The 25,207-nt window shown below is 42.2% G+C and overlaps 1 protein-coding gene across 2 annotated transcripts in view; it reads left to right on the forward strand.

Annotated features, from left to right (window-relative positions):
* The window catches only part of SV2B (synaptic vesicle glycoprotein 2B), a 214,984-nt gene extending 190,081 nt beyond the window's left edge, over positions 1–24,903 (forward strand). For both annotated transcript variants that reach the window (XM_075345964.1, XM_075345963.1), the window contains exons 10-13: positions 7,021–7,154; positions 13,605–13,805; positions 16,023–16,182; positions 17,087–24,903. In XM_075345964.1, the coding sequence (XP_075202079.1) occupies positions 7,021–7,154; positions 13,605–13,805; positions 16,023–16,182; positions 17,087–17,270 (679 nt within the window). In that variant the 3' untranslated portion in view covers positions 17,271–24,903. The remainder of the gene's footprint in view (positions 1–7,020; positions 7,155–13,604; positions 13,806–16,022; positions 16,183–17,086) is intronic.
* The last annotated feature ends 304 nt before the right edge of the window (positions 24,904–25,207 follow it).

A 25,207-nucleotide genomic window follows, 5' to 3' on the forward strand; every position in this document is an offset into this window, starting at 1 on the left:
GAAATGGTAAAAAATGCTGTGGCTGGTCAAAATAGCAATGAAAGGGAGGGATGGGAGGTTAAGCGCTAGCCTTGTAATTCAAAAAATGATGCTAATAGGTGCCCCAATTTGTTTTCTCCAACTTAGTGAGTTATGGCATGTTGCTAAGATACAGTATGGTAAATTGTAGCAATAATTGGAGCTTTTACTCCCGGGATTCTTAGTCTAAGTTCCCTTGGTGTAAAAATACAGTAGAAATTCCGATGCTTGCGGAAAACTCAGTGCATTTTTTAGTGCCAGCAAATTACATGAAATTTTAAGAAATATTATTCACAAGTGAAAAATATCCGCAGTGTAAACTGACAGGAGATGTGGGGTTGAGATCCACAGCATGTCAATTTATGCTGGGCATATGGGTGCGAGTTTCACCCTTTCTCATGTGCAGGATGAAATGTGTGGCTTCTTCTCAGTACCTTTATTGCAATGATATCCGCAGCAGTATATACCTCTGTGAGTATCACAGAGGGACCAAATGTAGCCTGGTTTCACACATCCAGTGTTCATGGCCCAAGATTGAGTCACGATACATGGTTGGTCTTTTGTCAGGATCTCAAACAGCCTGATATATGCCTACAAGGTAATTGAGTTTGGGTCAATGAAACCAGTATTTGACATCTAATAGTTAAGCACAGCAGTCTCTTGTTTTTGACTGCCCCAATCCCAAGCTCGAGCTCTGTAAAAAGTGCAAATGAGCTCCATGTAGTCAGTACTATTTCGTAAAGGTAATGTATCGTTCTCTTGACTGTCTTTGCTTCAGATTTCTTAAGAACAGACCCGTGTCTGTTTTTTTCACAGCACCTGTACTGTACATAGCTTTTAACCGTCCCAGACTCAGCAGAACCGTTCTGATTTGAGTGTCTGTAATGGAAGTTCCCTCTGTACCACTCCACAGGCTACATGCCCTATTGGGGCAACTACCCACCGAGTTACCATTAAATCCAGAGACAAATAATTTTTCCAAGGCACCAGAGAGATAATTTAATTCCTTTAGTCATCCAAAATGCTTAGTAAAAGCCCACTCTGGTGCCTTGTGAACAATTTGTCTCTGTTTCTGTAGGTCAGGGCTTTGTTCTGACTTCTACTTACTCTGCATCTTTATCACTCCATAGGTCCTCCTCCTCAGAGTTTCGGCCATCATCTCTGTTCTGCACACATACATGAATTAAATAAGCAAAAAAAAAAAAGTTTTGGTACCATGTTAGCCAGTTGAAAAATGATTGATTGCTCTCAGTGAAAAAAGCAAAATTATCATTTTGAACTTGTGATACCTGTAGAGACATGGGGGTCAGTGGGTGCTGTCGTCCGGCCCGGCCGCCTTTAGAAAGACAGCATGGCCCAGGGCTCACCCCAACTGAACGCCCGACCTCCTTAACCGTGGGCGGAACATTACTCAGACAACACAGGGTGAGGGAATCACAATATTAAGACTTTATTGAATCCCCAAACAATTAACGGCACATAACACATAACCAGCAAAACACACAAATGTAACAGGCAACAGAGTCTCACCCTTTCACTGGCTCACCAGGGATTAGAAGGTCTGTGCCTCAGAGCTTCCAGGGCTACTTACTCCAATCCAGCAGCACCCTGCTTTCAGCGGGCACCCACCGAGACTGGAATAACGCTAGATTTAGGAAGATGGCTGAGGTCTGCAATGTCTGTAATCAGGTGACTGGATTGTCCCAACCTGGGTTTCTTCCTTAAGTAGTCTCTGGTATGATGATATAATCCTGGCAGCCGGAGTTGAAATCCCTAGACTGCGGTTATGGTCTCCAATCGGAATCGGAGTCCCTAGATTGAAGCCATGTAGCCAAATGATCCTCTAGTCGGAGACAAAGTCCCTAGACCGAGTCCACAAGGCATTGGTTCTGATCCCCTAGCCAGCTCCTAAGAGCTTAGACTGGATCATGCAACATTCATAAACTCTGGTGACTCCAAGAAGTCCCTTTTTATAGCCATAGCCTTCCCTTAGGATATACTGTGCCCTTATTGGATTGGTTGTACAAGGTTGCTTCTCTTATTGGATGAATTTCAAGCTGCATAGATAATGTTCATTTAAATGATGTGGACAGAAAGACTGAGGATATTTACATGACGTCTGCAAGCCACAGACTAGACAATGGCCACTGAGGTAATATACATTAGATTAGCAATACACAACTACATTACAATGAATGCTCAGAGGGGCCTGGCAGAAACATTAGCTTAGCAAGCATGAGTTAACACACAGGAGAACAATATGTCTGGCTAATGTAAGAAATTTTAACCCACAACACACATTGAAAAAGCCTGTGTCGTCACAATACCTTTTAATGGCTAACTAAAATGAAATAGGATGTTACAGGGCAAGCTTTCGAGACATCTCAGGTCTCTTCATCAGGCATGGTATGACAAAATATCCGAAGCTCATTGTTTGCTTATTTAATTCCTTTTATCATGCCATCCCTCTGCTCTGTTTGTGTATAAATTTGTGGTTCTTCGGACATTTTGTAATACCATGCCTGATGAAGAGACCAGAGAAGTCTCGAAAGCTTGCTTTGTAACATCATTTTATTTTAGTTAGCCATTAGAAGGTATCACAACTACACAATTATAAGTTTGTTTCTCTCACTAAGAGCAATCAATCATTAAATAAGCAATTCTCTCAGGTCTCACAAGGAATCAAACCCACATCATGTATCACTGCAGGCAGTAGCTAAAGCCATATTTGGGAGGATTTTATAGAGGGAAAATAAAAGTCAGATTTTTTTTCTTTCTGTAAAATTACTTAAAAATAATGAAAAAGAATCACAATAATGTCATTTTTAATGTGCTTTAAAAATATATAAAAAAATAAAGATAATGATAAACAAATCAGCAGATATCGTGGGTATATTAGGTGTCTCTGTAATGGTAACAACCTGCACAGTACAGTAATAAGATTATTTATGGTGATTGGTAAATTATGTAAAAAAATTGCGTGATTGATTTTTTCTCTCCATTAAACCTATACAAATGGATTGCTGAGGTCGTGCTCAGCAAAAACCAACTAGAAATAGCTTGAAAGGGAGTATATATTGCACAAACCATCAAGAAAACCCCCCTAAAAATAATTTTATTAGATTAATTTAAAATTTGGTATCCAAAAAACTAAAAAACAATAAATATTTTTGGGTAAGGTGCTCAGATTTCTTCTCTCGGTAGGGATTGGGCCAATAGCCCTCTTTCTTCCCCTACCAAACCGCGGAGGTTGGCACCCTAAGGATACGGAATGGCACCCCCACTCAACGACGGCTTGCCCTTCTTCCCCTGCACTAGTCTTAATCGTGCATAATCTGGGAATTACGGGAGTGCTGGAATTAACGCTAATTAAATACCGATCTCACATGGGTTAAAACTTAAAAAAAAAGTGAGTCAAAACACCAAAAACCTAAAGGGTCAGTGAAAAAATTCAAACCCCTATTAGTCTATTGGAGGCAGTAATTATCTTATATATTCTCCAAAATTAGACGTACAAGAACATCTCTTATAGCATAAATAATCAGGGAACAAAAATATTCAGTGATAAAAAATGTCATATATAGCTTCAATGTTTTGCTAATAAATATACCAAATATCAATATACTGTCCCTATTGTCAAACAAAATATATAGGTTATCATGTAAACATAAACTCTCATAGCAACAACTTAGATAGCAGTTAGCACCCTCAGGTTTTCTGTAAACAAATTCTCTCTTAGCAGCAGATAAGTCTCCCAGATCTCTCAAAAAGACAGATTTTCTTAATAGCAGCAATTTTTAGTGTACAAATCTGTCATCAAGCGGCTGTCGCGGGCGGAGGAGGGGACGCGGCGCTTTCCCACTGCTCGGGTCCGGCCGCTGCTGCTGCGGCTGCTGCTCGGTGGTGGCTCGAGCGGTGGGCCGGATCCCGGGGACTCGAGTGGCGTTCCTCGCCCGTGAGTGAAAAGGGTGGGGATTGATTGTGGGGATTTGAGATTGTCCGTGACGCCACCCACGGTTGTGGTGAGATTGGTGACACCACCGCTGCTCTGGACGGGGATCCCGGGAGCGATGACAGGGAGCAGCCTGGATGTTAGTTCTCCCCTCTGTGGGTAGGGGGTTGGTTGTCCGGTGATGGGGTAGGGGTGGATTGCAGGCGGGTTACGGGGCCTGGCGAGGTGCAGGGTCACGGGGGCAGCACTGTGCCGCACGGCACGGTGGTATTAACTCAGCCAGTAACACACACGGAGTTTCTGATGAAACAAACGGCTGGATGGACGGGTCCCACAGATGGCTGCGGTGTTTTCCCCCTGACCCCAGGTTGTAATGTAAGTCCTTTCCTGCACCTTCCGTACGCTCCTCCTGCGCTCCGGTTTCCAGCTGGCTCCCCGGTTCAGTACCGGTGGGCCACCGCCCAGCCCCGGCTACCTACGGTTCCACCAGACTGTCTTCCCGGCTCTCGCAGACGGCCACTACCATCTGCCTGACTGCTACACGAGGGCCCTAGGCTCCAACCTAGGCCCCAGTTTGTGTCTGCCTCTCTGCAGACCTCCTCTCTCTTCCTCTGCCTGGACTTGTCTGGGCTTGTTTCCTGCCTCAGGCCAGCTAAACTCCTCGGTGGGCGTGCCCATCTGCCTGACTCCGCCCACCTGGTGTGTCTGTCTGAACCCGAGGAAGAAATCAGGTCTCACTGGGGATGACTGCTGTGAACTGCTGAGGGTGGGGGTGTGTGTGTGTTGTTACGTGTGGCCCCTGGCTTGTCCAGGGCGCCACACAGCTTTTGCACATATAGAATACAAATGAGAGTCTAATGCTACCTTATATAAGAAAATAATCAAAGGAACACAAATGGATATATAAGCCTATTAGTAAGCCTTAAGATATTATAACGCCATATATGCAAACAATATCACTGAAAAAACAGACCAAAATTAGTCAGCAAATCCATGATAAACACTGGTACTTAGCTCCGGGTGGCCAGATTGCCACTATCCTTCCCTCTGCGGTTAGGTAGGGGAAGAAAGAGGGCTATTGGCCCAATCCCTTCTGAAAAAAGAAATCTGAGCACCTTACCCAAAAATATTTATTGTTTTTTTGTTTTTTTTGGATACCAGATTTTAAATTAATCTAATAAAATTGAGGTCGTGTTCAGACATGGAGCAATTACCTGCATTTGTAAGGTTTTTTTTCTGCATGTTTTCTGTATGTGTCTGTACTACATGCCAGAGTAATACTTTTCTCTGATTATTGTGTGTTTGCTGCATTTGTTAGGCATATTCTCCATTATTTGGTGTGTTTTTGGTGTAGCTGTGAAGCAGTGCTTTTAATGCTTTTTTGATACTAGATAATAGCTCTGATTCTACTGTATAAATAAAACAATATTTTTTTTTAGATGTATTTTTTTCAGACTCTACGTAGAAACTTACAGGCAAAAACACACCAAGACTGCAGAGTTCAGCAGCGTCTTTAGAGGCAGAGTGGGAGGATTTTTCATGAAATCACATCCACTTATGGACACTTAGGGGTGCTTTACACGCTGCGACATCGCTAGCGATAGCACCCGCCCCCGTCGCTCGTGCGACATTTGGTGATCGCTGCCGTAGCAAACATTATCGCTACAGCAGCGTCAAACGCACATACCTTGTGTGCGACGTCACTGTGGCCGACGAACATTCCCTCCTTCAAGGGGGAGGTGCGTTCGGCGTCATAGCGACGTCACTGCGGCGTCACCAAGCGGCCGCCCAATAGGAGGGGCGGAGATGAGCAGGAAAAACATCCCTCCCACCTCCTTCCTTCTTCATTGCCGGTGGATGCAGGTAAGGAGATTTTCGTTGTTCCACCGGCGTCACACACAGCGATGTGTGCTGCCGCAGGGACGACAAACAACATCGTACCTGCAGCAGCACCGATATTAAGGAAATGAACGACGTGTCAACGAGCAAAAAGTTTGCACATTTTTGCGCTCGTTGATCGTCACTCATTTGTGTCACATGCTGCGATGTCACTACCGGCGCCGGATGTGCGTCACTAACGATGTGACCCCGACAATATATCGGTAGCAATGTCGCAGCGTGTAACGCCTGCTTTAGGCCATATTCATATGTAGCGTAAATGCTGCATTTTTTTCTGCTGCTTTTTTTTGCAACTAAATTCTGCTGTTTACCTGTCCAAGCAAAGTGGATCTGATTTCGTGAAAAATGTGCCCACTGTGCGTCCAATGACTCTGCTGAACTCTGCGGTTTTGTTGCTTTCTCTTCTCTACAGGCTTTTATGTGGAGCCTAAAAAGAAAACATGTTTTATAAAAACACATAAAAAAATGCTGCTTCAAATCTGAAAAAAAGCACCCAAGAAGGGGAAAAAGGCATAAAAAATGTACCAGGAATGCAATATTCAGAGACATTGTCATTACATTGCTGGGTGCTGACACCTGCAGAAAACAAAAAACACAGTATTTATGCAAAGTGTGAACATGACCTTACAGACGCAAAAAGCAAGATGGTCAAAATTTGCTACGCGCAACACACGGTTTGGCCCTTTTTTTGTTCTGTAAAAGTTGGGCGGTATGCCTGTATAAAATTCTCTGGAACAGCGCATAGAAAACTAGCGATCTCATATCATAAGAACATCTTTATATGCAACAAAATAATTTACAGAATTGTATATTTTCAGTCATTATTATACAATAAAAACATAAACGTCTCCTCCGAATTCTCATGGTGGATAATTGTACGAGAGCACCTTCATTTGTATTGCTTGATCTACACTGCCATCTAGTGACACTAGGGCAGAATGCCATGGCTCAAGCAGTATATAATCGTAACATTGATGTCTCTAACTGGAAATACTTTAAGAAAACGTTAGAATATCACAAAGACTATATCCTGTGAGACTATACCATATTGTGTTGTATTTGTACATGTGTAATTTGAATGCATTATTTTGGCTTTCAGAAAATACTGCTCCCTTCCATTAACTTTTATGTTATGTTCAATGGTTTTTAAGGTTCTATAAGATGAAATTTAAATATGTCACTTTTGAGGACTGCGTCTTTGATGAATGCTACTTTGAGGATGTTACTTCAACGGGCACCATCTTTAAAAACTGCACTATAAAATCTTCATATTTCCATAACACAGGTAAGATAAAATACCTAATTTAGTTAAAAGAAAACTCAGGCGCATCAATCTCCATGGTGGGTCCCTCATTAGTCCTCCTCAGAACTGAATAATCAGCAGCTGCCATATAGCTCACACTAGACTTGTAGGCTATGTTCACATTTGCATTTTTATATTGATATTCAATCATGGTTTTATAAACACAAATGGAATAATATCCAAAACAGATCCATTATGGGGTCATCTAGTTCCGCTACACGCATAACTTTTACTTCCTTTCTAAAATGTGAAACATAAAGTACCACCGGCAGAACCATAATAATTAATGACTGAAATAGGATAGAGAAATTCGCTCACCAGTCCCAGTTCCACCTGTTCCGCAGTGCACGAAGCCGCCCAGGTCAAGGCTTCAATGAAGTAGACTAGAAAAAAATCCAGATCTCCAGCGTCCAAAATCCATGTTCATTCAAATTTATTTCAAGTGTTAGGCCGGAGTCACACTTGCGAGTGCCTCGCGTGTTTCTCTCGCGAGTCTCTCATTGCATCACCCGTCACGGCCTCACACTCTCCTGACAGGAGCGGGTCGGTTGCATGTATCTCTATGCAGCTAAGACACTCCTGTCCGGAGAGTGTGCGGCTGTGACGGGTGATGTAATGAGAGACTCGTGCGAGAAACACACGAGGCGCTCGCAAGTGTGACTCCGGCCTAAAAGACATCAGCCACCAGACAAACTACTGCTAGGCACAAACACCGATACGTGTCCACTTAGAAGGTTTTGTGCCTAGCAGTAGTTTGTCTGGTGGCCGGTGTCTTTTACACTTTAAATAATTTTGTATGAACATGGATTTTGGACGCTGGAGATCTGGATTTTTTTCTATAATAATTAATGGGGTCTCTCTGCTTCCTCTCATGGAAAGAGTTATGTAATAATTCTGTTGTGGACATTATTCTGTTGTCTGATCTCAAAAACGGAACAGACAAATGACATGTCTGATCTGAAGGGTGAAATTGGAACTTGGCAATAAAAGTGGGATTTGTGCGCAGAACTGTTTTTAGAAATCTGTTAAGCCACATTCAGACATGGTGGAATCGCAGTGGTTTTGCAAGCAAATTTTGCACAATATAGTACAATGTGTGACACCAAAGCATGTTGCAGATTTTCAAAATATTTTCTGAGAATGTGCAGCCATTATCCATAGTATAAAATCCATGATAAATCTGTAGCATAATCCCAGGCAAACTATCTACTGAAAGAGAAATTGACCTGTATCTAACTCCAGAATGGGCGGTCCATTAGTCCGATTGGTGCCATACCTGCAGTGACAGGAGACATGGCCATGCTACTATGAAAGTTCTGATACAGTCAAGCAAATGTGCTCATCTGCATTCAGAACTCAAATAGCAGTTAGTGGAGAGAGCCTGCTCATGCCATGAAACCTTATTGTCACTATGGTGAGAAACCAGCTGGAAACAGGAACTTAAGACCCCCATTCTAGAGAGAGCTGGGACCATTACATATCGATTACATTTATGGAGCGAGACAACCTTTCATTAAGCCATGAGAACCTATTAGGGGTACTTTGCATGCTGCGACATCGCTACTGCGATATCATCGGGGTCAAATCGAAAGTGGCGCACATCCGGCGCCGGTAACGACATCGCAACGTGTAAAGCCTAGATGCACCGACAAACGATTGCAAAAGCGTGATCTGTGTAGCGTCGGTCATTTTCATAATGTCGCACCAATAGGAGATACAATGTTGTTCCTCGTTCCTGCGGCAGCACACATCGCTGTGTGTGAAGCTGCAGGAGCGAGGAACATCTCCTTACTCCAATGGCTATGCGGAAGGAAGGAGGTGGGCGGGATGTTTACGTCTCGCTCATCTCCGCCCCTCCGCTTCAATTGGCCAACTGCCGTGTGACGTCGCTGTGACGCCGCACGACCCGCCCCCTTAGGAAGGAGGCGGGTTGCCGGCCAGAGCGACGTCGCAGGGCAGGTAAGTGCATATGAAGCTGCCGTAGCGATAATGTTTGCTACGGCAGCTATCACAAGATCGCATGTGCGACGGGGGCGGGTGCTATTGCGCTCGGCATCGCTAGCCGATGCTAGCAATGTCGCAATGTGCAAAGTACCCCTTAAGGCTGCTTTACACCAGAAGATCTATCTTGCGATAGATCGTCGGGGTCACGGTTTTTGTGACGCACATTGCGATGCCGGTCTGTGTGACACCTCCTAGCGACACAGTATCACTCACAAATCGTGAGTCATGTACTGCTTGTTAGGTTTCATAATATCGTTTAATTGAATTGTTCATCGTTCCCGGGGTAGCACACGCCGCTCCGTGTGACACCCCGGGAATGATGAACATTGCTTACCTGCGACCCGCGGCTCTCGCTGGCTATGTGGAAGGAAGGAGGTGGGCGGGATGTTTATGTCCCACTCATCTCCGCCCCTCCGCTTCTATTGGCCGGCGGCCGTGTGACGACGCTGTGACGCCGCACGTCTCTCCCACTCCAGGAAGTGGACGTTCGCCGCCCACAGCGAGGTCGGACGGGAGGTAAGTACGTGTGACGGGGGGTTACCGACTTTGTGCGCCTCAGGCAGCAATTTGCACGTGACGCAAAAAGGACGGGGGCGGGTACGATCGATTGTGAAATTGAACAATCGGTCGTACCGTGTAAAGCAGCCTTTAGAGTTGAGCACATTTATTTCAGTGGAATTGAATTCTACGCAAATTTCACACAAAAATCTATATTTTCCAGAATGTATATATTTTTGTAATTCGCTCTGTGCAAATTTTGCAAGATGGTGGCTGGCTGGCGTTTTGCTAAAACACAAAGGGTCAGATAAAGGTTAAAAAATAAACAAACTAATACGTCACCGCTCAATTCCCATACTGAATATTGGACTGTACATACTTTGGTTCATGAGAAACTAATGATTTAAAGCAGCTGTTGACAATGTCCACCATTCGCATCCAAGTACGCCTGCATGCGCCATTCTATATTGTTGAATACATTCCGCAGGACATCTGGGAACATAGCCTGTTTTTCTCACTGTATGTTCTTTATGCGTGCCTGTAATGTTTGTGGCTTGCTACTGTACACCTTACCTTTCAAATGGTCCCAAAGGAAAAAAAATCAAGCAGAGTTAAATCAGGCAATCTTGGTGTCCATTGGTGATTACTCTGTCATCAAAGAAAGCTTTAATCTCTGTCATGCTGATAACCGCCATATTGCACCATTCTGTTGGAAGTAGCCCATTCTACGTTCTTCATCGTACAGCTGACTAATGAAGGTTTGGAACATTTCAATGTACCAAACCACTCTTGCTTCGAAAAATATGGGGCCAATTTTGCACTGTTTTTAAATGGCACACCAAACACCAACTTTTCCTTTATGAAGCGGAGTCTACTGAAGTGGATGTGCATTGTCAGCTGCGCAAATATGGGTGTTTTGTGAATTGATGTAGCCATATAAGTGAAACTAGGCTTTATCAATGTATCACGTATAATCCAGTATGTGTTATTTTTTATCTGTAAAGGTCTGACAGCAATACATTTTTTTCAATTAATCAGGCCCTTCCAGTTCCTGAACAACAGTGACTATGTACGGGCGAACATGATCTCTCTTGGCTGCTCGTTGACATGTGGAATAAGATATGCCTTTCTCCTAAGAAAGCCTGTCCAACAATTTATGTGGAGATGCCAGAAGGCCCTGTTTCACGTGTTGAGTTGAATTTGAAATTCCTCAGACATTTTTAGACATCCTCCATCATGCCTATCCCGTAATGTTCCTGTACTTTCTAGCTTATTTAGCAATGACAGAATACATGGTTTGGATGTTAGATTTCAACCTCCAAACTTCTTTAGAAATTCACTTTGGTTCCTCTTTAAGGACTCAGTTTTCCAATAAATTTTCAAAATGAAAACATGCTCTTCCAAACTGCAACTGTAGATTCTTAACAAATAAAGAAGGAATTCATCAGGAGTGAAATGCAAGCAACAAACATAGACTAATGACGTGCAGAAAGGCGTGCAGCAAGTCTATGGCTAGGTTCACACACTGCGTCTTTTTGACGCTGCGTTTTTGTGCGTTTTTGGCTGCTAAAAACGCACAAAAACGCACCTGAGTCGAAAAAACGCATCAAAAAACGCATGCGTTTTTGCCGCGATTTGGTGCATTTTTGGCTGCGTTTTGCTGCGTTTTTGATCTCTGCATTTTGCTGCGTTTTTCCAATGCATTGCATGGGGGGAAAACGCAGAAAAACGCAGGAAAGAACTGACATGTCCATTTTTTTTTTAACTCAAAAACGCAGGTAAAAAAAACAGATGTGTGCGGACAGCAAAAATGAAAACTCATAGACTTTGCTGGGGAAGCAAAGTCCTGCAGTTTTGAGGCCAAAAATGCACCCGAAAAACGCGCAAAAACGCCGCGAAAAACGCACTGTGCGCACATAGCCTATCTCATAGTGGAGACAACTGGCAGGGCAACAAGTCAGTGAGACCATGCAGCATGAGGATGTTTCTCTTTGCTGTTGCTGAGGTTCATTGCATTCTCACTTTTTTCATGAACCAAAGCATGTGCAGTCCAAAATTCAGTACGGTCAACCATCTCTTTTAGAAGTTACAGCAATCTGTGGGGGTAAAGTAGAGAGTAAAGGGGGCTTTACACGGTAGCGATATCGCTAGCAATTTCTAGCGATATCGAGCGTGTAAGTACCCGCCCCCGTCGCGCATGCGATTGTTTGTGATCGCTGCCGTAGTGAACATTATCGCTACGGCAGCGTCACACGCACTTACCTGGTCGGCGTCGGCGCTGTGACTCCCGAACAATCCCTCCTTCAAGGGGGAGGGACGTTCGGCATCACAGCGACGTCACCGCAACGTCACTAAGCGGCCAGCCAATCAAAGCGGAGGGGCGGAGATGAGCAGGACGTAATATCCCGCCCACCTCCTTCCTTCCACATTGTGGCTGGCGGCAGGTAAGGAGACGGTCCTCGCTCTTGCGGTGTCACACACAGCAATGTATGCTGCTGCATGAGCGATGAACAACATGGATAAACAACCCTTACCGATTTTTGAGTTTGGGACGACCTCTCCATGGTGAACGATTTTCACCATTTTTGAGGTCGCTTAAGGTCACTGGTCAGTGTCACACACTGCGATATCGTTAATGACGCCGGATGTGCGTCACTAACAACGTGACCCCGACGATAAAACATTAACGATATCGTACCGTGTAAAGCCCCCTTAAATCTCCCTGTAGTACATTCTAATGATATCCTTTAACACTGTTACATGGTATTAGCCCTTTAACTATTCATCTTGCAGGGCTGGTGATAGGGGGACAAACTAAGCAATTGCCGAGGACCCTCACTCTGTTAGGGGCCCCAAGCTCTTAAAGCAGAAACTACATTGATAATAATAGTTATGCATTATTATTGTAGTTTCCAATGTTGAGATTGTAGAAGGACCCTTGGTGACATTGCAGTCATGTGACCATGATGTCACCACAACTCCTGTGCCATGCGGGAGTCTTGAAAAAATGAAGAAGAGGAGACAGACTGGTAAGTATTCTATATTGTTTGTTTCAGTAAGTCATGCATATATTTTGTTTGTGTGATGCATTGTGTGTGTGTCATGTATAGTGTGTGTGTAATGCATTGTGTGTGTATCATGCAGTGTGTGTATGTGTATGTTTCCTGCATTGTATTTGTCATGCATTGTGTGTTATCCACTGTGTGTATCATGAATTGTGTTTGTAATGCATTGTGTTTGTATAATGCATTGTGTGTGCCCGTGTGTGTATTGCATTGTGTGTGTGTCATGCACTGCACTTATTTAACACTAGAAGTCCCAGAGAGGGGTCATTTAACATTTCTACCTTTGGAACCCAGAGACGGGTCGAATGACCTGAAGGATTTTAGCTAACTTCCTATAATAACCGTCTTTTGTTCTGTAATTAAGGCCATTACTGTCGCACCACAGGAGATTGTTGTTTTCCATTGAGTTTAGCCATTTAGTTTCTAGTTAGTTCTATTCAGTTTATTGTATGTCATTTGACCCTCTTTCGGGACTTCAGGGGGAGCTCGAAATTTCTGGGACTTCTAGTGTTAAAGGTATGAAATCAACCCATGTAAATGCAACCTAAATGTTTGTGTGGGATGTTGCAATACGTTAGCATTTGGGGCCCCACTTTAACCTTTTGCACAGGGCCACATGTTGCTTAAAACCAGTCCTTTTGCTATAAGGACATATTTTTCAAAAAGATCTGAAGGTTTCATGATTTACAAGCAATTCCTTTTTAAACCTATTCCCTCATGGTAAGCTCGCTGAAGAGGTGGCAGATCACAAACGTCCACTTGAATTCAAAATTAGCGGAGATGCCTGTTTGCGAGTCCTATAATAATTAACTGTTTATATCTGACGTCCTTCATGCTCACGACTGTCTGTATGTTTGTTATACAGATCTTCACGAGCACAGATTCATTGATTGCACATTAGTAAACAGCACGTTCTCTAATCATAAAGAAGACTGCGATATTGACTTTGAAGAAGATAATGATTTCCTGATTTACCTGGTCAGTTTTTTGGGGAGCCTGTCTGTGCTGCCTGGAAATATCATTTCAGCTCTCCTGATGGATAAAATTGGAAGGATAAGAATGATAGGTGAGTGTCCAAGATGAAGTTATTATGGAGCAAAGAACGAATTGTGCCTAGGAAAAGTAACAAGAGTGACTCAAAATTGATTGCAGATGACCCCAAATGGTATACCATCCATTAACATGTCAATAGGGGTTTCCTCACAACTTAGCACAGATCATGAAGAACAACAACCCACTCTAATATGTTCTGCATTATGTCCCATATGTTGTTCTGTTACAGTGTAAATGTCACATTAATTCTAAATCTTATGTAGACAAGGAAGATTCAGGATGAACAGTGTTAAGGTGGTGTCACACACAGCGACGACGACAACGACGTCGCTGCTACGTCACCATTTTCTGTGTCGTTGCAGCGACGTCCCGTCGCTGTCGCTGTGTGTGACATCCAGCAACGACCTGGCCCCTGCTGTGAGGTCGCCGGTCGTTGCTGAATGTCCAGCTTCATTTTTTGGTCGTCGCTCTCCCGCTGTGATGCACACATCGCTGTGTGTGACAGCGAGAGAGCGACGAAATGAAGTGAGCAGGGAGAAGGAGCCGGCATCTGGCAGCTGCGGTAAACTGTAATCACGGTAAACATCGGGTAACCAAGGGAAGACCTTTCCCTGGTTACCCGATATTTACCTTCGTTACCAGCAACCGCCGCTCTCGCTGCCAGTGCCGGCTCCCTGCTCTCTGCACATGTAGCTGCAGTACATATCGGGTAATTAACCCGATGTGTACTGTAGCTAGGAGAGCAGGGAGCCAGCGCTAAGCACGGCTCCCTGCTCTCTGCACATGTAGCTGCAGTACACATCGGGTAATTAACCCAATGTGTACTGTAGCTAGGAGTGCAGGGAGTCAGCGCTAAGCGCGGCTCCCTGCTCTCTGCACATGTAGCACAGCGACGTGTGTCATTATGATCGCTGCTGCTTCTGCTGTGTTTGACAGCTAAGCAGCGATCATAACAGCGACTTACAAGGTCGCTGTTGCGTCACAGAAAATGGTGACATAACAGCGATGTCGTTGTCGCTGTCGCTATGTGTGAACCCAGCTTTAGGCTGGGTATACATTATGTTTGTGCTTTACGTCCATGACCCTGAAAATGGGATTCATACCGAACCTCCAATGGAGACCTTGAACTCAATTTGTCTAATTATACTGAATGGTTGTGTTGAGGGTTTTGTTTGAACCTCTGAAAAGGCCATGGATGTTGAGCAGAAACATAACGTGAACCCATATGAGATCCCAGCAACATCATAGATCTGGTGTTAAGCATGGCTCAATGAATGCTCTACTACTCAAAAGAACAGCATTGAATGTAAAGTAGAGTGACCTCTTAGGCTGAGTTCACATGTTCTGTAATGATCCGTTAAAATGGATCCTTCCTGTAGTGATCAATTGGGAAAATAGCTCTGCAGACACAATTTTTTTTGTCCGCGTTAAATAAGTGATGTCTCCCGAATCGTTTTTTTTTTTTACCATTGGAGTCTATGGAGGATGGATCCATTAACAGATTAAGGTAGGTTAGGAAAAGAGATCCTGACTCCAATGATATATCACTTAGTTTACTGGGTGCAGCAGTTGTGACACAATCAGTGATCTTAGATGTTTGCATATACATAGTCTTTAGACAGTGAGCTGCTTATGACAGGAATGGGCGAGGTTGGACTAGGTCTCACGTGCTGGTGTACCTGATGTAGTGCAACTAATAACATTAACAGATTGCTATTTAGCCATTCATTTTACTTGTATTTGTAACAGATCTATTGTTTTCTTATTTTTCTTTCTTAACGGATTCGTCCTCCATCGACTCCAATGTTTAAAAAAAATGGATCCGGCAGAATTTTTTTTCTTAATGGATCTCTGCAGGATCCATTCTAACAGATGGTTGATTACAGTACATCTGAACTCAGCATTACTGTACATCGGAGGCTCAGAATTCAGAAAGTGATCTACTACTGTTTAAAAATGTGGTAAAAACTGCCGACTCTAAATCTACCGCCCACATTTATCTTCACCAACATGTTCTCAACTTTGGTGCTTGCAATACATACATTTCATTTTTTTAAAACACAATTAGCCAGAAAAAGTAAAGAACAAAACTAATATAATTGATTTGTAAGTTTAGGAAACTTATTGGTGCTTTCCACAGGACAAAAATAAAGGAAATGTGATAAATGAGCAACAAACTTTGGTACATTTTCCTCTTATGTGTAACCTTCCATCTTGTGTTCTCTTCCAGCTGGCTCCATGCTGATATCTGCAGTTTGCTGTTTCTTCCTGTTCTTTGGTAACAGTGAATCTGCAATGATTGGGTGGCAGTGCCTGTTCTGTGGTACCAGTATAGCGGCATGGAATGCCCTGGATGTTATAACGGTGGAGCTTTATCCTACAAGTAAAAGGTATCAGAATGTTGTATGTTCAGGTCTAAACTAATGATTGATCCACAAGCATGAACATTATATGGAAATTGGTATGAAGTAAACATATAGGCATTGACATATTATTAAATTCTATATATGGCATATAATATAAAAACACATAGAATTAAGCATATTGTGAACACCATCCTTTATAAACCAACACAAACGTAATCACAGTATAATGGAGATAAAAAAACTGACCCATAACTTTGTAATGTGCCCTCCTAACAACATTAAATTATAGGACACACTTTGATTAAATCAGCGCTGATTCCTGCTAAAAAATTATATTCTATGCTAAATGGCCAATGCCCATCAGAGGACTCTATGCGATAGGATATGACTTGTGAAAGTCTTGCCTTGTCATAAGGGGTTTTAAACTGTGATGAGCAAGCACAACCATGCTCGGGTGCTTGGTACTCGTGATGAGCAGGTGGGACACTTGGATGGGCTCTACTGATTTATCAACTATAATGGAAGTTAATAGGGAACTCGAGCATTTTTCCGGAAGATTTTCCTGAAAAATGTTTGCGTTCCCCATTGACTTCCAATATACTCTATAAATGAGTCGAGCCCGTTCTAGCATCAAACTGCTTGTTACGAGCACCTCAGCATGTTACACACCTCAGCATGGTAGGGTTTGTTCATCATTATTTTTAAAGTCTCAGTAGGTTTTACTGATGCTGAGTTTTATGCATTTACTTCCATTGCCATAACTATTTGGTAAGCTAAGGAATTGATAACTTATCTAAATACTATAACATCAGAACTCAAACACTGAATCAAAAGGAATTTGGCCTCTGTTACTTAATTTCATCAGTTTGACAATATGGAATTCTGATCATAGAGGTGTTGATTAAACCATCTCATTTATCATTAACAGGGCAACTGCATTTGGAATCCTGAACGGCCTGTGCAAATTGGCAGCCATTTTTGGAAACTCGATTTTTGCATCTTTTGTTGGCATAACAAAGGTGGTTCCAATTCTCATAGCATCCACTGCCCTCGTTGGTGGAGGCCTTATATCTCTTCGACTACCTGAGACCCGAGAACTTGTCCTGATGTGAAATCTAACATAGATATAAACTATTAAGATCCCGTAATAATGGACCCAGAGTGTCTGAAGATGTTCTATTGATACCAGACCTCTCTAAGACTTGTGTTGATGTGAATTCCACCACTCACTGAGAACTCAATCCATCCACAGTTTTCACAGCTCAAGCATCTTGCGAAGATACAAATTTAGCCAATTCACTTCTGTATTACTTATATATTCTAAACTTATATATCATATGAGCGTTGCATTTATAGCTTTTTGTCTCAGTGAAAAGTCATCTATAGTGGATTTTTATTTTGTAGGAGGTTATGGGTAGAAATCTTTTTAAGGGTCTCTTAGTAATGCTAGAGTTTCTTAGAACATAGTTCATTTCCCAAATAACTGTGCTATGGTCCGAAAAAAGGTTCTGGGTGATAATGTACACATAAATACTCACCATCTAAAATATATAAATCTTGCTTCCCTCCATTACAAATTTCCATTGTCCTTCAGACAAAAGTTAGTTTAGAACTAAAAACTTAGGAGAAAACCAATCACTTTGAATAATTGGTCATGTATCTGTATTTTATGTCTGATGCATATCCAATAATGTAAGAACAGGATTCAGAAGTGAAATTTCTACTGAAAAACTTGTATGATTTTTTTTTCTTGAAACTGATTAGAGTTGGTGTGAATTGATTTGTAGGACTCGGTCCAGCAGAAGGCACAGTGACCTTTGTCCATTGGATGGAGACCTTGAGACCCACCTCCTACCGTCCAGCATCCACTGCTCTTCTCTTCATTAGCTAGATTGGCTTGCTAATTCAAAGAGAAACTGTGGATGCCATCAGGTAAGAGTCTATCCTCAGGGCTCCTGCCAAGCATCTGAAGTGGCAGATGGACCGGGTCCTGCAAATTCATTTGTTCCAATTCTACCACTGATGTCTACATAGCTCAATTCGTAGAAATGTTTTTTTTTGTCGTGGCTTATTCATGCATAGTAATAATGTCTAATAGAAATCTGCCACGAGAAGTCTGCAGCGATAAGGTCTGCATTAAATTGTGTGGATTGTGTTTCTCCACAGTTACCATAGACTGCATCACAAATGGTGAAATCTATGAAAAATACCCTGAGCATAAACCCGCAGCAACAGTAAATAAACTCTGCAGACGTTTCATCCACAATGCTTTCTGAAAAATCCAGATGAAAGATTTCCAGCATATTTGATCCATGTGGTAGTACCCTTAAATTTTCATCAGCAGTCTATTTATACAACCACTCGCATCATAATCAGTTCTCTGGAATCTTATTTCTTTAAATCTAGGCTCTGAATCAAAAGTCTCCTAACTAGTGATGAGAGCGCGTGCTCGGTATTGCTTGTTACTTGATCGACAATCGGGGTGCCCGGGTACTCACAGAGCCTGGCTAAGTATCGCCAGTGCTTGGATGCTTTGCCTGTGAAACAATGACCACAAAGAACAGGTTTGTTTCACTGCATGATGTGTGCTGGTACCTGAGGGAGAGCCATTCACAGTCTCTGAATGGCTCTCACTGGGGTTAAAGCAACATTTTTAGATGTAGTGTGAAAAAAAACCCCAAAAAACCCACCCCATCCCTCACCCCAGAAATGCTCTGTATATAGCTGGCTGTATGTGGGCAGAGAGACAAACTGCCCAACCATTGACTCCCATTATACTCATTACCCGAGTTGAGCCCTTTCAGAGCGTCTGACCTGCTCGACTCGAGGACCGAGCACCCAAACATTTTAGTGCTCATCCATCTCTACTCTTAACCAATTATTGCTCAATTGTATCAATTTCTTATATACTTTTTAACTATACAGTTTTTTAGATTTTCACTTGAACATTTATATAATTCTCATGGTTAAATTTCATGCACGAACAATTGAAAACAAAAGTTTACATACACTATCTAAAACATGTGTATATTTTTCTCACTCTCTGACATGAAATCAGAATAAAGCCTGCTTTACACGCTGCAATTGATTGTGCGATGGCATTTGCGATCGCACCCGCCCCCATCGTTTGTGCGGCACGGGCAGTTTGTTGCCCGTGTCGCACAGTGCTGTAACCACCAGTCACACGTACTTACCTTTCAAACGACCTCGCTGTGGGCGGCAAACATCCACTTCCTGAAGGGAGAGGGACGTTCGGCGTCACAGCGATGTCACAAAGCGGCCGGCCAATAGAAGCGGAGGGGCGGAGATGAGCGGGACATAAACATCCCGCCCACCTCCTTCCTTCAGCATTGCCGGTGGCCACAAGTAAGCTGTGTTCATCGTTCCCGGGGTGTCACACGGTGCGATGTGTGCTGCCCCGGGTACGATGAACAACAGGACGTGTGATTTTTAGAAAATGAGCGACGTGTCAGCGATGAACGAGAAGGTGAGTATTTCTGCTCGTTCATAGCTGTCACACGCTACGATATCATTAGCGATGCCGGATGTGCATCACTTACGACGTGACCCCACCGACATCTCGTTAGATATATAGTAGCGTGTAAAGCCCGCTTTAACCTTTCCCGCTTTAGGTCAATTAAAATTACCAAAATGATTTAGATTTACCAAATGCCAGAATAATGAGAGAATGTTTTAAAGCATTTTTATTACTTTCTGCAAAGTCAAAAGTTTACATATACTAAAGGCCCTGTCACACACAGAGATAAATCTGCAGCAGATCTGTGGTTGCAGTGAAATTGTGGACAATCAGTGCCAGGTTTTTGGCTGTGTACAAATGGAACAATATATCCATGATTTCACTGCAACCACAGATCTGCCAAAGATTTATCTCTGTGTGTGATGGGGCCTTAAGAGTACTATGCCTTTAACCAATATGGGACAGCCCATATGATGATGTCATGTCTTTGGAAGCTTGTGATAGGTTCAATGACAACATCTATGACAACATCTGAGTTAATTCTAGACACAACTATGGATGTATGTTTAATGCACATCTGATACATACTGCTTCTTTTTTTGTAGCATCATGGAAAAGTCAAAATAAATCAGCAAAGGTCTCAGGAAGAGAATTGTGGACTTTTTAAGATCGTGTATGTAAACTTCTGGTTTCAAATGTAATTCTTGTCAATGAGAGTGACTAGAGTTCCAATCAAACTAGTCATTCTCTGCCATATTCCTGCCATAATACTATTGGGTGCATGCATATATCAGTTAGCAGTAGTGTAAGAGGATAATCTATGTGTTTGATCACAAAGACTTTTTTTGAGCAGGATTTAAAATCCACATCAAAAACCACTTCAAATATGCTTTGAATACTCTACCTACACATTTGAAAAATAAGATGTCAAAAGGCTACAAAACACCATGTGGAAGAAAAACACATTTCAAAACCTACAAATTGGATTCTTCTTGAAAACTTGTCAAATTATTCTGTCTCTAAAAGCTCAGTGTGATCATAGTGCAAGGGTCACAGCATATGGCCATACATCTCTCAAGAGTTTTAAATGATCTGTTTAGTATAATTTCATGACAGTTTATGTCCCATAATTTAAGTTCTTTACATGAAATTGCTAAGTACATAGTACATATTATTGGTAAGAAAATGAAAAATATAAACTTATCAATAGCACAAAAACAGAAGCACAATAAAATTCTCAGCACTGCCACTTAATATCTCTGTTTTGCCAAGGACCAAATTTTATCAGCAAAAATGCTGAACTGGAAAATATATATTTCTTTAATTTATTTTTTAAAACTTGAGTATGTGCATTTTCACATGGACAAATTCATATTCTATACGAAATGTGTGATAATGGTGTAACGGCAAATAGTGCTACTATCCACAGGAACTGTAAGAAATTAATATCCTCATTAATCAGGTAGGGCACTGGCTGCTCCACACTTGATCATTGGGGTGCCCACTTAAAAAAATGGGATTTGCTGATCTGCATTAAAGTTCCTATTTACTACCTATTCCCCCCCTTTTAAGTAGATTTTCTTGTAAAATAAAAATAACATATACTCACTTCCTGCAATAGTGTTGTTCCAGCTCTTGTGACATTGTTATGCCATGTGAGCCCCCGGAGCCAATCAGCGGCCACTATTGGGCTGCTGGGCTCTCACTTCTCCCACTTGTCCAAGGTTCGTCCTAGGGAAGTGAGAGTACTGCAATCAAAAAGTGACCACTGATTGGCTGAAAGGTTCACGTATCATAAAAATGTCATGGGAGACCACCGCCAATGCAGGAGGGGAGTATATATTATTTTTATTTTACATGGTGGACCACCTGATTTTATAAGAGGTTGTCAATGTAATTTAATCTCTTCTGTTTGTTTCATCCTGCATCTTACTGTTCCTGAAATATGGTCCCTGCTTCCTTTTTGTGCCCTTTATGTAAATCTAGTCTTGTTACCGTGATCCACAAAAGAAGAGTTCCATGCCTCCTTGACTGTCAGATAAGACACTGTACACTCAAGTTGGATGCAAAAAAAAGAAGACAAACTTTTATTCCTTTAAGAGGGGTATTCAAAGGGATACATAAGCCAGAGCACTGATTTTGTAACTGGAATCAAAACCAACATTTCAGCCTAAAGGGTGCTTTACGCGCTGTGATATCGTTACCTATATCGCTAGCGTGTGTACCCACCCCCACCGGTTGTGCGTCACGGGAAAATCGCTGCCCGTGGCGCACAACATCGCTCGGACCCGTCACACTACTTACCTGCCTAGCTACGTCGCTGTTACCGGCAAACTGCCTCCTTTCTAAGGGGGCGGTTCGTTCGGCGTCACAGAGACATCACTAAGCGGCCGCCCAATAGAAGCGGAGGGGCGGAAATCAGCGGGACGTAACATCCCGCCCACCTCCTTTCTTCCTCATTGCCGGCGGCCGCAGGTAAGGTGAGGTTCCTCGTTCCTGCGGCGTCACACATAGCGATGTGTGCTGCCGCAGGAATGACGAACAACATCGTACCTGCAGCAGCAATGATATTTGGGAACTGGACAGCATGTCAACGAGCAACGAGGTGAGTATTTTTGCTCATTAGCGGTCGCTTGTACGTGTCACATGCATAAACGTCGCTAACGAGGCCGGATGTGCGTCACGAATTCCGTGACCCCAACGACATCACGTTAGCGATGTTGTGGCGTGTAAAGCGGCCTTAAGTCGCTGTCATTGGTGGTTCAGTGCAGTGAACTCAGACAGGTGAGGTCCGTTCCTTAGATCCCTGTCCTGAATTAACAATCAGCACTCTTGTGCCTTAGCCCCCTTGGTTAACTAATCTGGATTTACATACAAGGAAGAGTGGGCCATTTCTCAGGAATGGAGGGATGTAGGAGTAAAGGAGCAACCATGCTAGGGGAGAACAGTAGCATTTTTATTAGATTGAAAAATAATTATATATTTATGGCAAGTGACAGGCCATCTATAATGATGTGTATAAAAAATTAGCTACATTATACTCTATTATTGATAGAGGTTGTTTTTTTTAATTGTATATTTTATCCTTGGATATTTTATTCTATATCAGTGCAGGTTTTGGATATCATTCGTCTTGCTAAACTGCGCATTAACTAATTAGAAGTAAAAGGCTGTACAAGTGTCATTCCCGTTACCGAGTCTACCGGTGACCTGCTCACAGACATTTCCAGGCATTAGGCTTTGATTGATGAGGTCTGTAGCTGTTTGTTAACCATGTCACAATGAATTTTACAAGGATCAACTACCTGACAGGGAAATTGGACCTTTGGCTGATCTGGCCCTGCAGGGCTTCCATCTAAGTGATGGAGCACAGGGAGAAGTGTTTCCATTCAGATACCAGAGAAATGTTGAAGACTCCATTCATTAAATGCATTTGCCTGCTCTGTTCATGTATATAAAGATTACGCAACTTATGTAGTATCCAATAATATCCCAAAATGTAACCCTTGTTTGGTACCATTAAAAAAAATCACTAGTTGTACCAATCTGCGTGGGAGTTATATTGACCCCATGGTACCAGACAAAGGTTAAAAAGTCTCTTGGCACTGAATCTCCACACTAATGTCAGTTGTTTATGCACCTAGATTTTAATCGACCTTTATATTTTATAAACATTTACTAAATTCTAATGAGATACGAAGGCCTTTATGACAAGAAAGATGCTTTACAACCTAACATTTGTATATAATGATTCCAAATGCATCTATAAAGAATTGCTTCAATATAAAGCAGTATTAGGGCACCCATAAAAATTCATGCATGCAGTCTTATACAACCTTGGATAGATGCCTAAGGACTTTTTTTTTCTAAGAGAAGCAAGAAAATGTACCTTGTTTCATGACGTAGTTATATCAATGGTATTTTGCCCTAGAATGATGTACCATAAGGTAATCAGGGTCAGACATACCATACCAGACTGCACAGTTGACCAAGGAGCCCATATCGCAATTAAAAAAATAAAATAAGGCACCAACGTTCGAAATTATTGATGGATTTTGATATTTTATATCAAATATTGACTAAGTCATAGTCAGGAGCTTTATTATGAGTCGTTCACTTTTGATAAATTAGCTGGTAAACAGGAAGGGGATCCCATATTTTTGGACACTGCCCGCTTTCTGTGTATGTCCTCATGCAAGGATTTCCCGCAGCTCAGCCAGTGAGGCAGATTCCCACACACAAATGTCAATCAACTTGGTGTTGCGGCATGAACTGATGGCACATCACCCTTAGAGTCGGTGCCCATTATCAGGAACAGCAGTGTTTGGGATGCAGTGTGTTCTCCCTGCTTCCAAAACTCTGCGTTGTTCAGCACAAGCACAGTGGATGGGATTTATAGAAATCTACTGCCCACTGTGCTTCTTTTTTCCGCAGCGTAAATTGACAAGCGGCACGGCTTTCTGAGCCGTATCATGTCAATTTATGATTGCGGAGACATGAGTGCTCTTGGCGGGAATCTGCTGCACCCGGAACCCTGATTGTGGGCACGGACGCTGCGTTCTTCCACTAAGAACACTCTCATCTCTGCAAGAAAAGACACACTGCGTATAGAACGCAGCTTGTCCTGATCATGGGAAAGTACCCTTATGCTCAAGTGAGAGGAGTAATGGGGTTGCTAATAAACCTTTTACCTTATGAATGTCCTCATTTAAAGAAAGTAATTTTTGTGGCAGATTCTGTCTAACCTTATGCTGGTATATTATCATCCACATAAATACATAATATATCTAATGAAATAGTTAATCCAGTAAGCTGCTTGTTCTGTGACTGTGATATCTCAAATTTACAATCAATTTGACCAAAATATGAGAGATTATTTATCTATATTACCTACAATATATGTTACTAGAGATGTATGTAATCCCATATGTTTCGCGCCATATTGTAAATATAACTCCATGCAGCGCTGGCCGGGCAGGCAACGTATTGCAGAGCGGTATCTTGTCTGCTTGTGGCGCACACACACAGTTCAACATACGGTAGTTCTACCTATCTTCTCTTTTATTTTATTCAGACCATACTGTTAGGGTGAGGATAGATATATTTATAGCTGTGTTTTATTTATTGGTATCACTAATTGATTTGTGAAATAGATTATTCCATTTTTAATAATTTAATTTATTGTTCTGTCATTGCGAATTCAGCTTTTACTATGGATTCATGTACATGTATGGACCGTGCTCATTAAAACTGAACGTTATACTTGTCTTGGTGGCTTTATTATATTTGTCGTTTACAGTGTGATAGGAATGGTAATTCTGTCAATCATAGCCTGGAAATCACTGTATTTTGGGTATTTTATATTTACTTATATGACAAAATTATTCTTAAAATGAATTGCCCTCTATAAATGCGCAGGTACCGTATACTACTAATTGCAATTACAACCATGAAACTCAGCAAGTGTAGTGCTGGAGTGAAATATAAAACCAGAAAAGATTATTGATGAATATGTCATATGTACATCCCAGTTACCACTTTTACTATATATTCCACTTGTACCTGTCTGTT

Source organism: Anomaloglossus baeobatrachus, chromosome 4 (genome assembly GCF_048569485.1).
Source record: "Anomaloglossus baeobatrachus isolate aAnoBae1 chromosome 4, aAnoBae1.hap1, whole genome shotgun sequence".
Lineage (NCBI taxonomy): Eukaryota > Metazoa > Chordata > Amphibia > Anura > Aromobatidae > Anomaloglossus > Anomaloglossus baeobatrachus.